At 43.8% G+C, this 13,929-nt stretch overlaps 1 protein-coding gene across 6 annotated transcripts in view; it reads left to right on the top strand.

The window, feature by feature from the left end:
* The window catches only part of Cux1 (cut like homeobox 1), a 324,514-nt gene that overhangs the window by 180,699 nt on the left and 129,886 nt on the right, over positions 1-13,929 (top strand). For all 6 annotated transcript variants that reach the window (XM_075976432.1, XM_075976450.1, XM_075976441.1 and 3 more), the window contains exon 5: positions 12,799-12,936. In XM_075976432.1, coding sequence (XP_075832547.1) covers positions 12,799-12,936 — 138 coding nt within the window. The remainder of the gene's footprint in view (positions 1-12,798; positions 12,937-13,929) is intronic.

The raw sequence follows: 13,929 nt of genomic DNA on the forward strand, positions 1-13,929 counted from the left end.
CAGACCCTGCATCTATTCATCAGTTAAGTGAGAGTAGTATTGCTCTTGCAGGACCCGAGTTCCTAGCGCCCATGTTAGGTGGCTCACAACTGTCTGTAACTCCAGCTCCAGGGATCAGATAACTTTTTGACTTTCACAGGCGCGCACACACACACACACACACACACACACACATACACACACACACACACACACACATAAAAAATAATTCTAAAGAGACCTTGTCTTAGTTAGGGTTTCTATTGCTGCAGCGAAACACCATAACCAAAAAGCACATTGTGGAGGAACAGGTATATTCAGTTTAAACTTCTACATTGCTGTTATTACCAAAGGGGGTCAGAACAGAATCTCAGACAGGTCAGGAGCTGATGCAGAGGCCATGGACGGGTGCTGCTTACTGGCTTATTTTACATGGTTTGCTCAGCCTGCTTTCTTATAGAACCCAGGACCAGGGATGACCCACCCACAATAGGCTGGGTCCTCTCCCATCAACCACTAATTAAGAAAATGCCCTACAGCTGGATCTTACGGAGACATTTTTTCCAATTGGGGTTCCTTCCTTCCTGATGATGCTAGCTTGTGTCAAATTGACATAAGACCAGCCAGCACAGATCCTGTCTCCAAAAAACAAAAACAATCAACTATCAAAAATCCCAGCATGTTAAAGATACTGACTAGACCTTTATTGCAAAATAACCTTGAGTTATTATTGGTCATTATCCCAGCAGTTAAAATAATAATGGCCTAATATTTCTTTAGTGACAGATTTTTTTTAAATTATTCTTTTAAGATCTACCTGCCTCTTCCTTCCCAGTGCTAGGATTAAAAACATGAACCCAGCCGGGCGGTGGTGGCGCACGCCTTTAATCCCAGCACTCGGGAGGCAGAGGCAGGCGGATCTCTGGGAGTTCGAGACCAGCCTGGTCTACAAGAGCTAGTTCCAGGACAAGCCACAGAGAAACCCTGTCTTGAAAATCCAAAAAAATAAAAGCATGAACCATTGGGTCCAGCTCAGGTATGATTTGCTTGAGTTGGGTTTTTACTCTGTCACCCTCCTGGAACCTATAATTCTCCAGTCTCAGCCTCTCTAGTGTTGGGATTATAAGTGTGTGCTACCAACACACTTAAGAAGTCAAAGCCTTAGACTTCCATAAGAAGGCGTTTTACTCAGTCACTTCTGTGGCTCCAGTTTAGTTTTTTAGTAATTCATTAATTATTTTATAATTTTTTATTATGTGGGTGTGTTTGCATGTTTGTGCCATATCACATATATAGGAATTAGAACCTTTAGAAGGTGATTTTCTCATTCCATTATGTGAGTCCTGGGGATCAAACTTGTATCATCAGGCTTATCAGTAAATACATTTACCTGCTGAACTGTTATCTTTGTCTCCATTCATTTATTTTTTTTTTTTGAAACAGGGTTTAATGTGGCCCAGGATAGCCTAACACTTGGTGTGCAGCCAGCACTGGCCTTATATATCTGATACTCCAGCCTCAGCTAGTGCTAAGATTCTGAGCGTGCCTCACCATGCTTGGCTACTTTTTTTTTTAATTCCATGTTCTTCTCATTGAGATTTATATCCATTCTCTAACAATTCACCTCATGAGTACAAGTGTCATGACCATTTGCCAACTTTGTGACCTGATAGGATTCCCCCAGTGAGGCTCCCCTCTGCTTCAGTTTTCCTATTCTTGAGGCTGTCATCTCTCTGTATTTGGGTCCATGACTGTGGACAAGGGCAGAGTTTTGGATGGTTTCTTGATGCCAACAACTTTCCAGTGGAAAAAGCACAGTCTAAGACATGCTGTTCAAGACACTTCAATTCTGCCAGCACCTCCTGGCAGTCTATTACATAAAGAAGCCTGAACGAAGAACACCAAAAGACTCAATTCCTTTCTTTCATCCCACTCCCCCAACACTGCACACACACTTTGGTCAGTAGAAAAAATATTTCACAATTACAATTTGAGTAAAGCAGCTTGTATCTCTAACTGACGATGCTTTTAAAGGGTGACGCTCTCTCATAGCTAGAATATTACAGAATGGCCTCCTTTTGAAGGCTCTGCATAGAAGGAATTTTCCTGTTGGCATGCATAATCTGCCAGTCATTAACCTTGAGTGGGTGACTTTCTTCAGATTTTCATTCTGTGATAATGTATTTGTTTTCATGGTTAGAAGAGGACAACATACACAAATCAGCAGAACAATCACTTGCAGTCTAACTTTCTCAGTTGTTGTGCTGTCTAGTTTATGTCAGCTTGACATGAGCTAGAATCATCAGGGGAGGGAGTCTCAGCTGAGAAAATGCCTCCATAAAGTTGAGCTGTAGGCAAGCCTGTAAAGCTTTTTCTTAAGATGGGGGAGGGTCTAGCCCATTGTGTGTGGAGCTACCCCTGGACTGGTAGTCCCGGGTTCTCTAAGAATGCAGGCTGAGGAATCACGGAGAACAAGCCAGTAAGCAGCAAACTTCCATGACCTCTGCAATAGGTCCTGCCTCCAAGTTCCTGCTCTCTTTGAGTTCCTGTCCTGAGTTCCTTCATTGATTAACAGTGATGTGGGCATATAAACCAAATAAACCCTTTCCTCCCAAGTTGCTTTGATCATAGTATTTTATCACAGCGAAAGTAACCCTGACTAAGTGTTGTAATAGGAGCAGCGGGCCACATTCCTGGCACCCGGCCACCCACACGGCTAGCTTTATACCCGAAATAATTACACGGAAACTGTATTCTTTTAAACATTGCTTGGCCCATTAGTTCCAGCCTCTTATTGGCTAGCTCCTACATATTGATCTAACCCATTTCTAATAATCTGTGTAGCCCATGAGCTGGCTTACCAGGAAAGATCTTAACCTGCGTCTGTCTGGAGTGGGAGAATTGTGGCGACTCCCTGACTCAGCTTCTTTCTCCCAGCATTCTGTTCTGTTTACTCCGCCTACCTAATTTTCTGACCTATTAAAGGGCTGAGGCAGTCTCTTTATTTAACCAATGAAATTAACACAAAACCGAAGACTCTCCTCAATCAACTAAGAGTTGCCCTTACCAGTGCATCACAGATAAGAGCACAGTTAGCTGCCTACTTGTAAAGTACTCATAAAACTAAAAATTGATCGGCTGTCTGCTCTGGAAAGTTCTTGATGCAGTAGTTTTGGGGAGGTGTGTGTGTGTGTGTGTGTGTGTGTGTGTGTGTGTGTGTGTGTGTGTGTGTGTGTGTGTGTTGAGATAAAATCTGAAAGAATAAGGCTGTCCTCATGCTCACTACATGGCCCAGGCTGTCCTGAAACTCTGAATCCTGCCCAATCCTTCCAAGCACTGGGTTTCCAGACCTGTGTCACCACACCTGGTTATCAATTTTGTGATAGTGGTGTGTGCCTTTAATCCCAGCACTTAGAAGGCAAAGATACATTACCAGCAATATAAAATATTCATCACCTCATGAATCAGGGCTCCAGTCCACATTATAAGAACTGCCTCGGTTTCTTTGATTGTCCTAGGAAACGGGACTGTAGTTTTGGTGTGGTGGTTGCTTTTCTTATTGCTGTGACAAAAGCAGCTTAAGGGAGAAAGGGTTTGTTTTGGCTTACGGTTTTAGGAGATACATCAAGAGGAGAAATGCAGCAGGAGCACGAGGCGCTGGTCATATTCCATCCGCAGTCAGGAAGCCAAGAGTTGAATGCTGGTTCTCAGTTCATTTTCCTTTCCTTCAGTCCAGGACCCCAACCAGAAAATAAGTCTTCACTCCTCAATTAAATCTTTCTACAAACACCTTCATAGTCAAATCCAGAGATGTATTTTCATGGTGATTCTAAATCCAGTTAAATTATTGACAGTGAAAATTAACCATCACAATATGACATGGGTTTTCTGAAGTGATAAGTGAGATCTTCCTAGAAATAGCTCATTTGTGGGTTATTCTATTCCCAGAACTTTATATAAAGTTGGCACAAATGGTACACAACCTTTTATTGCTGCCTAACAATACAACAATTACAAGGTCTCAGTAGCCCCAGGTTGACCTCAAACTCATTAGCTATTGATGACCTTGAACTCCTGCTCCTTCAACCTCTACCTCCTAAGTGCTGGGATTACAGGTGTGCACCATCATGCCCCATTTATGTGGTGCAAGGCTGGGGACTGAATCCAAGAGCACCAAGCATATAAGGCAAATACACTATAAGCAGAGCTATAGCCTCAGCTTGAGGTCTGCTTTTTAATGTCCCTCCACAGGGGTGAAATGGCCAGCTAGTCCTTTGTGCTGTTACTTTCTGGTGAGGACATGTCACAGACAAAATTAGAAACTTTCTTTCCATTTTTCCTTCTTCTCTGTTGACCATAATGATTCCTAAGGAAAGCTGACAGGGTCTGATGTGTCATATAGAAGTGCCTCTTGGTTTTCCAACCACTATGTCATTGGTGTGCTAGCCTTCAAGGCTGGAAAAATATGGTTGCCTCTAGTCCGATTCCAGAGGGATAGTCTAGCTCAGGTATTCTAGGTCTCCTGATGTTGGCAAACTAGGGCCAGTGCCCCCTACTCTTGTAGTGTGACTGTAGTGGCCTGAGACCTACAAGATCTCCCTCACAGGTGTCCTGTCTGTCCTCCTGGGACATTTTGATTCATATTACTAAGAAACAACCTGAGGCACCAAACCAAGACAAAAAGAGAACAGGGACATCTGAAGAGCAGTGTAGCTTGGGTTACAGGCAGGCACTCAGCTGCCTGTGGCTCCTTGGCCTGGAGCTGGTCCTAAAGCTGCTTCAAGATACAAGAAGCAAAGAGGCAATTATCCTTCACACTGGAGGAATTAAAAACCAGACAGGAGACAACTTTTTTTTTCACCCTCCATGACCAGGACACCAGTAAAACTTGGCATATCTTTTATCTCAGTGCCTTGTTACATGCTGTTGCAGTGATCAATCAACTACAAACTCTTAGTTTTTATTTTTAGTTTTACAGAGTCCATGCTGACCTCTGCGTCACTGTATACCAAGGATAGCCCCTTGCTCTGGCTTCTACCTTCTGAGTTCTGGGATTGCAGGTGCATGCCACCATATCCTGTTTATGTGTGGTTGAGTGAATTGTAGAGCCCAGGACTTCATGCATGCTAGGCAAGGGGTCTCCCAATGGAGCCATATCCACAACACCCAGCTATAATCACTTTCAAGAAGTGAAAGTTACAAGGTGGATGCCTATGTCTGTGCCAGAAGCTTTGGCATGCTATCCTCATTCTTGGTCCTGCCTACCCCAAACCGTTGGCTGTACTGGTGCTTTGAGAACTGAACTGATCCAGGGAATCCTTGGTGTGCTTGCACACAGGGGTATCTGGTCTGGTCCCATCCATTTCTCCCCATCCCTCCACCCCCAGCCCGGCCATGACTGGGGTGGTCCTGGCATGCTGGGTATCTAGACAGCTTTTTGTCGGTTGCTCATCAGCATGCTAATTGTCATATAACTAATTATGCCTTGAATTCCAGTTGATTTTCTTAATGAGACAGCTGGGTTAATTATGTAATCGTATGATTACATTAGTCCAGAGTGTCCTGGCAAAAAGTAGAGTCTGCCTCTATGTGATGTCATTGCTGGGACGTTGCTCACAAGGAACACATTCATCCTGATACTGGTGGCAGGGGACAGCCCTATGCTGCCTGCAGAACTGTCTGTGCAAACATGGGCCCAGGGTTTAAGATGGGCTTCTAAGCCCTCACAGTATGAGGTAGATCTGTTTGCCACAAGCCCAACTACCTCCAAATCTTCCCTGGCATAAACAGTCCTAGCCAGATCTGAAACAGACTTGTCATCTTGGCAGCTTCAGTGAAGCCCATCAGTGTGCCCTCAGTAATTCTGGGAACTCTTTGTTTGGCACTACTTCACTTTATTGGAGCATGCCAGCTTCTTGGGTAGTAATCAGAGACTCGCAAATAAAATGTTTATATTAAAGTCCTGGAGGGCTGGGGCGAGTGGCTTGACCAGAGTGGATAAATGACCCCAACATTGTCTTGCATTATGGCACCATCTCCACAGAAACAGATGTTCCTGGGGTCCGCGCTGTTAAGTCACCACTCCACCTGATTACACTGGCGTCCTGGTTCTTCCTCTGCCTTCTCAGCACAAACTAGGTGACTTCTGAAACTCAGCATTGGTCTTCTTGCATATGTCGTCCAGGATTCTCATCTTTCCTCACACCTAATAAGCACACCCCCAGAAGTTGACCCTCACTTGAGACCCTCCTATCACCCCTGCCACTACCTCCCTCATCCACGGTCCAGTGATCCCTTACTCCCTGGGTTCACCCTGCCTACTGCATCTTGCTGGCTACTCTTGGCTCCGTAGCCACACCCATCCGAACAGAGCATTGGCCAGAGATCTTAATGTATCTTCAAGCTGACCTCAGAGACTCACTTTATAGCTGAGGATGGCCTTGAATTTCTGATCTTCCTGTCTCTGCCTCCTGAGTACAGGTGTGTGGCTCCAGGCCTGGTTTGTGTGGGATCAAACCTAGAACTTCATGTATGCTAGGCAGGTACTCTACCAACTGAGAGCTATCTTGTTTTTTAAGGCAGGGTCTTTCTCTCTTGGGATTTGGGACTCTCCAAGTAGGCTAAGGTGACTGACCAGCAAGCCCCCAGGGGTGCTTCTGTCCTCATTGGCAACTAGACCTGGCATTGCCATGGGCTGGGAATCAGAACTCAGGTCCTCATGCTTGTATGGCAGGCACTTTACCCACTGAGCTGTCTTCCCAATTTGGTGTTTTTGAAACAATTTGTCATCATATTGACTAGTCTGGCCTCGAACTTACATAGATCTGTCTATCTGTGCCTTCCAGACTGCTAGAATTACAGGCATGAGCCACCACACCTGGCTTTGTAAGGAATGATCCGCTCCATCTAAAATACCAAAATTATTCGCATGATGTTAATCATAGTATATTTATTATCTTTTTTTTTTAAAGACAGAGTTACTATATATCCCTTGTTGGCCTAGAACAACTTATATAGACTAGGCTAGCCTCAAATTCATTCACAGAGCTCCACCTGCCTCTGACCCTCAATGTTGGCACTAAAGGTGTATTCTGCCATTTTAAGATCTGTAGGATGGGCCAATCGTGGTGGTGCATGCCTCAAATCCAAGCAGTCCAGGAAGCACAGGCAGGCAGGTCTCTGAGCAGTTGAGACCAGCCTGGTCTAAATACTGATTTCCATGCCAGCCAGGTCTATAGTGAGACCCTGGAGAGAGAGAGACAGAGAGAGAGAGACAGAGAGAGAGAGAGACAGAGAGAGAGAGAGAGAGAGAGAGAGAGAGAGACAGAGAGAGAGAGAGAGAGAGAGAGAGAGAGAGAGAGAGAGAGAGAGAGAGAGGAGAGAGAGAGAGAGAGAGAGAGAGAGAGAGAGAGAGAGAGAGAGAATTATATTCTTTCATTCATTTTCTGATCTTGGGATTTGTGAATTCTAGTGAGACCCTGATGAGAGAGAGAGAGAGAGAATATGAGAGAATTGTCATATCCATTCTTTCATTCATTTTCTGATCTTGGGATTTGTAAATTTAAGTTTTTTTCTAGATCAGTCTGGCTAGAAGCTAATCAATTTCAATGATTTTTTTTTCTTTAAGAACCTGCTTTTGTTTGTATTGATTTTTTTCTTTTTGCCTTTTCAGTTTTATTGCTCCCCAATCTCCTTTGCTCACTTCTGCTTACTTTGTGTTTGATTTGCTCCTTTTTTATGTTCTTAAGTGGAGGTCCAGGTTATGTTTTTACTCCATTGTGGCCAGAGTATATACTTTGGATGATATTTGTTATTTTGAATTTATCAAGGCTTGTTTGCAGCTCTGCTTGTTATTGATGGATGTTCCTCGTACATATGAGAGGAACACTTGTTGTACAGCTCTGTGGGGCTACCAGAGTGCTTGGTAGTCTGTGTTCTTCAGGCTTTTGCATCCATACTGACTGTTTGCTGGGTTTCTCAGTGGAAGAGCATCTGCATAGAGTCCCAGCCATAAAGAGCTGTGGGCATGTCTCAGCTGTAGAGCCCTAGCCTTGCATTCTCAAGGCTCTGCGTTCCTTCCCCAGCACCATGGGAAGAAATTATACCTGTTATTAATAAATGTGAATGGAGATTTGAAATTTGTGCCCATGATTGTGGATTTTTTTCTTTTTCTCATGTCCTGTCAGTTTTTGGTTACTGTATTTTGGGATGTATACCTCTAATCCTTTTGGCAAGCCTTTGAGAGCTAGGTGTTAATCTTGTTTATCATGTGTCCCTTCAGCACCCAGAACCACCCTGGTATCTTTATCATTAACATTATCTGTTACTTTGATGGTGGTAGATGGTTCTAGTCATGCCTAGCACTGATCTCCTCACTCCTCTTGTGTCTCTATTAAGGCAACTACTCAAGTATCTTTGTCTCCTCTTACTAAACAAAGCTCCTCTTTTCCATTTATATGGAGCCCATCTTCCACTCATCTGTGAGCTTGACTGGGTTTTTTGTTTTGTTTTCTTGATATTTGATGTACCTGGGCTACCTCTCCAGAGAGGCTGGTTCTTGCTGACTTGGCTCAGTGTCCCTTGCAGTGCCCATCCCTGGCCTTTCCCAAATCATGTAGCCACTTAGGAAACCCTTGTTAAATTAGTACATGAAGAGACAGTATAATTGAGGTGGCTGCTGGCTCAGGAAATAGCATTCTTAATTAGCATTTTGCATACCTGTTGGCCTAGCCAGCTTCCCTTCCCATCCCTGTCCCTGGGGGAGATGCCAGCGCCTGACACATCACAGCTTGCCCTCCCCCAGCTTCTGCAGGGATGACTAGAATTAATGAGATAATGTTACTGCGCTTAGCAAAATGTGCTGAATAAATCCAGGTGATAGGGTTGTTTGTTATATAATTATGCTGTTTAAGTCCTGCGTTGCATAACGAACTGCACACTACATCTGAGCATGCTTCAGGAATTAACTTATCAGATAATCATAAAATGTTTTTTGAGTTTGTCATGGTGGGTGGATGGGGATAGTGGCAAAGCATGTTGGGATGGAGGCTGGGCAGGTGGCTTACAGAACTTTGCATGTTATTCTTCTGTCTATGGGTGTGTTCTTTCTCCTCCCTCAGACAATTCCGTAATTGAACTGCTGAAATCAGAGGCTTCTGACGTACAGCCTGAGACCTAACAATGCTTGTATGGAGTTTAAATGGCATTGGAAATCTTTAACGAGACAGAAAGCTATGATTTCCCCAGCTTAACATGCAGGTTGGGGTTTGGCTTGCTGAAGTTCATTGTTTCAGTCTCCAGCTCAAACATGCTAGGGCTATTATACCATCATGTGGTAATTAGCCATTCCTTTAATACACATAATAAAAATTAAGCCTAAGAGGTACTTTACCAATGGCTTTTACATATCCCAAAACAATATTTCAATGCTGTGGGCCTTTAGTCATTCTGTGTACCATCATAAAGTTGGGAGTCTAATGCATCACACTATTTGAACGTTGAGTTCCTTTTCCATTCTGTAGCCAGTTTTGCTACTTTTACATTAACTTTAATATTGTTAAATTAAATATAGATGCCATGATGAATAATTACAAGAATGCCAGAACTTCCATTTACAGCGGGGCATGTTGAGAATTTGTCTAAAGTCTTTGTTGGTTACGATTTGCTTCATAACATGTGTGTTCTCTACATATGTTACTGGATTCCTGCTGAATGGCAAGATGAAAGCTATTTTTTCATCAGAGACAGACACACTGGATCCTGGCCTTTACATAGGAATGGCCCAGAGGAGCCCAAGGAGATAGCTCAGTCAGTACAGTAAAGTGCTTGACAAACATGAGAATCCAAGTTCCATCCCCAGTGCCCATGAAAAAGCTCCTGTGAGTTTGTACTCCCCAGAGCTGGGGAGGTGGAAACTGGTGGGTTTCTGGAACTTACTGGCCAGCCAACCTAGCCTACAAAGGAAGGAAGGAAAGAGGGAGGGAGGGAGGGAGGGAGGGAGGGAGGGAGGGAGGGAGGGAGGGAGGGAGGGAGGAAAGAAAGAAAGAAAGAAAGAAAGAAAGAAAGAAAGAAAGAAAGAAAGAAAGAAAGAAAGAAAGACCAAATTGACCCAGGTCAAATGAAAGACACTGTCTCAACAAAAGAGAAAGATTGAGGAAGATACCCATCATTAACACCTTGTCCACATGTCCACATACACACATGTCTAAAATGCGACCTTAGTTCTTGAAAAGTCAAATTTGTACTATCAGTTGTGCTAGAAAAGGCAACATCAGTGAACATCCATAGAGTTTTCTCCAAGTACAACACCTTCCCCTCTCCATCCCTGACATGGATCAAGTTCAAATTGTCCTTCTATATAAAGGAGGCTGTGGGCATATCACTCATTTCTCTCAAGGCATTTTCCCAGCCTGAAGACAGAGGCCAAAGAGGAATCCAGGTTTCCTGGGAAGATACTGCAATCAAAAAAACAAAAACAAAAAAAAAAAACACCTGGGATGCCCTAGGAATTTTTCTTGTTATTGCCACTCCTGCTTAGAAGAAGTATGTTCCCAAAATAGCTCTGGCAATCTAACATAACATAAATATTTTAATGCTGATTGAAATAATAATGAAAAATCATGAATGAGAAAGGGAGACAGGCAGGGACTGTGTATATAGGCCACATAAGTGCCCAGTAGGCCTCAGATTCAGATGATGTACAGTGTTGGTATTAAGCCCCAGTGCAGGGCTCCCCTGGGGCTGCAGACTCTAGCTCCACACATCCTAATGACACGTGGATAAACTCTGTGAACACAAAGACATCTCAGAGAATGCCAGGCTCTGGTGAAACAGCATCCACAGAGCCATGGTGGGCCAGCCCTGCTTCCAGGAACCAAGGGTGGTCTGAAAAATTAATGACTCTGGCATTGGAAAATTAAGTGAGCTCTTGAATATATACCCTCACTGATCTGCCATGTGTGGTGTTTAGCATTCCTTGAGATGAGACTAAATCTCCATAACCATCCCCAGGCGAGGCTGGCGCCCCTGCCAGAAATAGATTCAGTAATCTTTCTAAGCCTTGTGACTTGGGTATTCTTCTACTCTCAGAATTCCAAAGGGTGTGTTCCCCTGGTGGGTTGTAATTGCCTCCTAGACAGAAGGAAAATGAAGATCAAATTGACCCAAAGCATTTAATGTCTGTCTGTCTTCTGCTGAGAATTCGTGGGAAAGCCAGAGGCCAAAACCCAGTCCTATAAATTGCATGTCTGATTCTTCCAACTGTAGACTATAATCTAATACTGAGTAAATCTCATGGCAGATATCATTCTTTTGGGGGGAGGGGGGCCAGTTTGTGTAAGTGTGAGTGAATGAACATCCATGTGGAAGCCAGAGGTCAACTTCAGGTATTGTTCCTCAGGAGCTGGTGTCTCCCACTGACCTGGTGTTCAGAAGTTCTGCAAGCCTCGCTGGCAGTGAGCTAGAGAGGTCCATCTGTCTCCACCCCACTATTAGGATCACTAATGCCACACTTGACTTTTTATGTGGGTGCTGGGGACTCAGACTCAGGTCCTTATGCTTATACACCAAGCTCTTTACAGACTGAGCCATCTCCCCAGCCCCAGTGTGTTCTTTTGTTCACAAGGTATTACAGGACAGGCCCAGATGCTTTTCTGCTCTCTGTATTCTAATGGGAATTGGTGGCTTCCTAGCTGACTGGCTGCATGCCTGTCACAGGGGTAATGCTGGGTCACCTCCAGTTGTGCTTTTATAGGGGTCTCCAGTCTTAGAACCACCAGCTGCACACCTCTGACTGTTCTTAACACCCATCATCAGTAAAGGAGAATAGCAATTTAAAATAATAATAATAATAATAATGACCATGTCATGCTGTAGATGTAGTTCAGGGGATAGAGCACACACGAATTGCAACATGCACAAATCACTGGATTAGATATCCAGCAGCACATGATATAACCATGTTTTTACATGCCTCTCATGCTAGAATTTGAGAAATGAAATCGAGGATCTGAAGTTCAAGGCCAGCATGGTATATATAAACCTCTGTCTCAAAAAGTAAAAGAAAATAAAGGGTCGTGTCCTTACAGAGACCCAAGAGTTTCCATGTATAGAATAGTGATCACCTGGAGTCAACCAGCTTAGGTCAGCTTTCTCTGGGCCTACCAGCCAATCAGGTGAACTCGGGCCAGCCTTTCCTCTGTACTGAATTTTAGTGCTACTTCTATACTATGTCATTGTGAGACTCTTGCAAGAGAATGTCCTGTCTGTACAAGTGTTATATGGCCTTTAGTTCCAAGTCCATGAACTTCCTAGACACATTTAAACAGAGACACCATTCCATGGAGTAGTATCATCCAGAGAAGGCTCTGCAGTAAGATAGACATCCCTGGAGCCCCTTCCTCCTACTCAGTACACCCACGGCTCTCTTTTCACTGACCAATGGATGAAAATTTTTAGAGAACTGCACAAGAGTTGGCAAATATCAATGAGTCCTGTCGTCACCACATTTTTGCATATTAAGGATCTTGTATTGAGTTCCTTCTTTATCAAACTACCTAGGAGAAAGGAGAATTGAGGCCCCAAGAGTGTCTCCAGGAGGTGACTTTTGGATACTGGCCTAGAATTGCCAGTAAGGGACTGGTTTGGCTCAGAAGCACAACACCTACTTAGCTGCCCCCCAGTAAAGAACTAAGGGTATGTCAGCATAAGAGGACTTGCCTAGAATCCACCAGTGAGGGCCTGAGAACATAGCTTGGTGGTAGTGTTTCCTGGATGAGGGTCTGGGTGCAGTATGCTGATCTGTGTTCTCCCATTGTGTAGATCCTGTACCAGCCCTGGACCTCGGGCAACAGCTGGAAATAAAAGTGCAGCGTCTACATGACATTGAAACGGAGAACCAGAAACTTAGAGAAACACTAGAAGAATACAACAAGGAGTTTGCCGAAGTGAAACATCAAGGTCAGTGGCAAATCCTGCCTGGCTTTGCTTTCTTCCCCTTCCCCTCTTAATTGCCTTCTTCATACTGTTGGGACTGGCTGTAATTGTTACCCTCCTTATGAAGCCAGGGTGGGGCAAGCGGCCGAATCTCTTAAACAAAGATAATGACACTGCCTAACTATGCCACAGCTAAACTTTTCCTCCCGTAGTAACTACATTGGATTTTTTTATTCCTCTTGGTCTGGGCCGGATCAGGATTCTTTGAAAATTTCTCCTGTATCATCTTGTGATAGGATCTGTCTTTTCAAAGACTGATGTGTCGCCTCTGGGCGACACCTGTCAGACAGCCAACTCCTGATCAAAGGATCATACACAGTAAGTCATTTAGTAATTGCTACTGATCCATTAAGACTCCAGACAAGACGCATCCTTGCAAGTTGTGTGCTTACACACCATTCTTCCCATGTCAACCTCATCCATTCATTATGGATCTCCTGGAAAAGAAAGGGGGGAAAACAGGCTCTTGACAGGACTACCTTACATCACAAGGCAGGAGAGACAAATGCTTTTTCTTGACAGGGAACAAACAAACATAAAGAAGTTTGTTCTATAACCTAAAAGCCAAGTGTGTTCAAAATCCTAGAACCATGACCTAGCCTGGTGTAAGCTGCAAATCCAGCTACTTTGGAGGCCAAGGTCAGAGGATCCAAAGTTCAGAGTCTGCCTAAGCTATAGGTTGAGTTTAAGGCTGCTCTGAGCAATTTAGTAAAAGCAAAAAGAGAGCTGAGGGTATATAGCTAATAGTTGAAAATCTTCTAGTGAGGGATTGGGGGTATGGTTCGGTGTTTAACCAGCCTTGCATCATCAAGGCCCTAAGTTCAATTCTCCATTGGTAAAAAATAAAAACAAACAATACAAAATGCCCCAGAAACTCCTGGCTTCCTTGTGTTGAAGAAAAAAAAAAGCTATTCAACAGCAGTCACAAGATTTATAAAGCAACTCCTAAGTTTCTTT

This window comes from Microtus pennsylvanicus, chromosome 1 (assembly GCF_037038515.1).
Source record: "Microtus pennsylvanicus isolate mMicPen1 chromosome 1, mMicPen1.hap1, whole genome shotgun sequence".
Lineage (NCBI taxonomy): Eukaryota > Metazoa > Chordata > Mammalia > Rodentia > Cricetidae > Microtus > Microtus pennsylvanicus.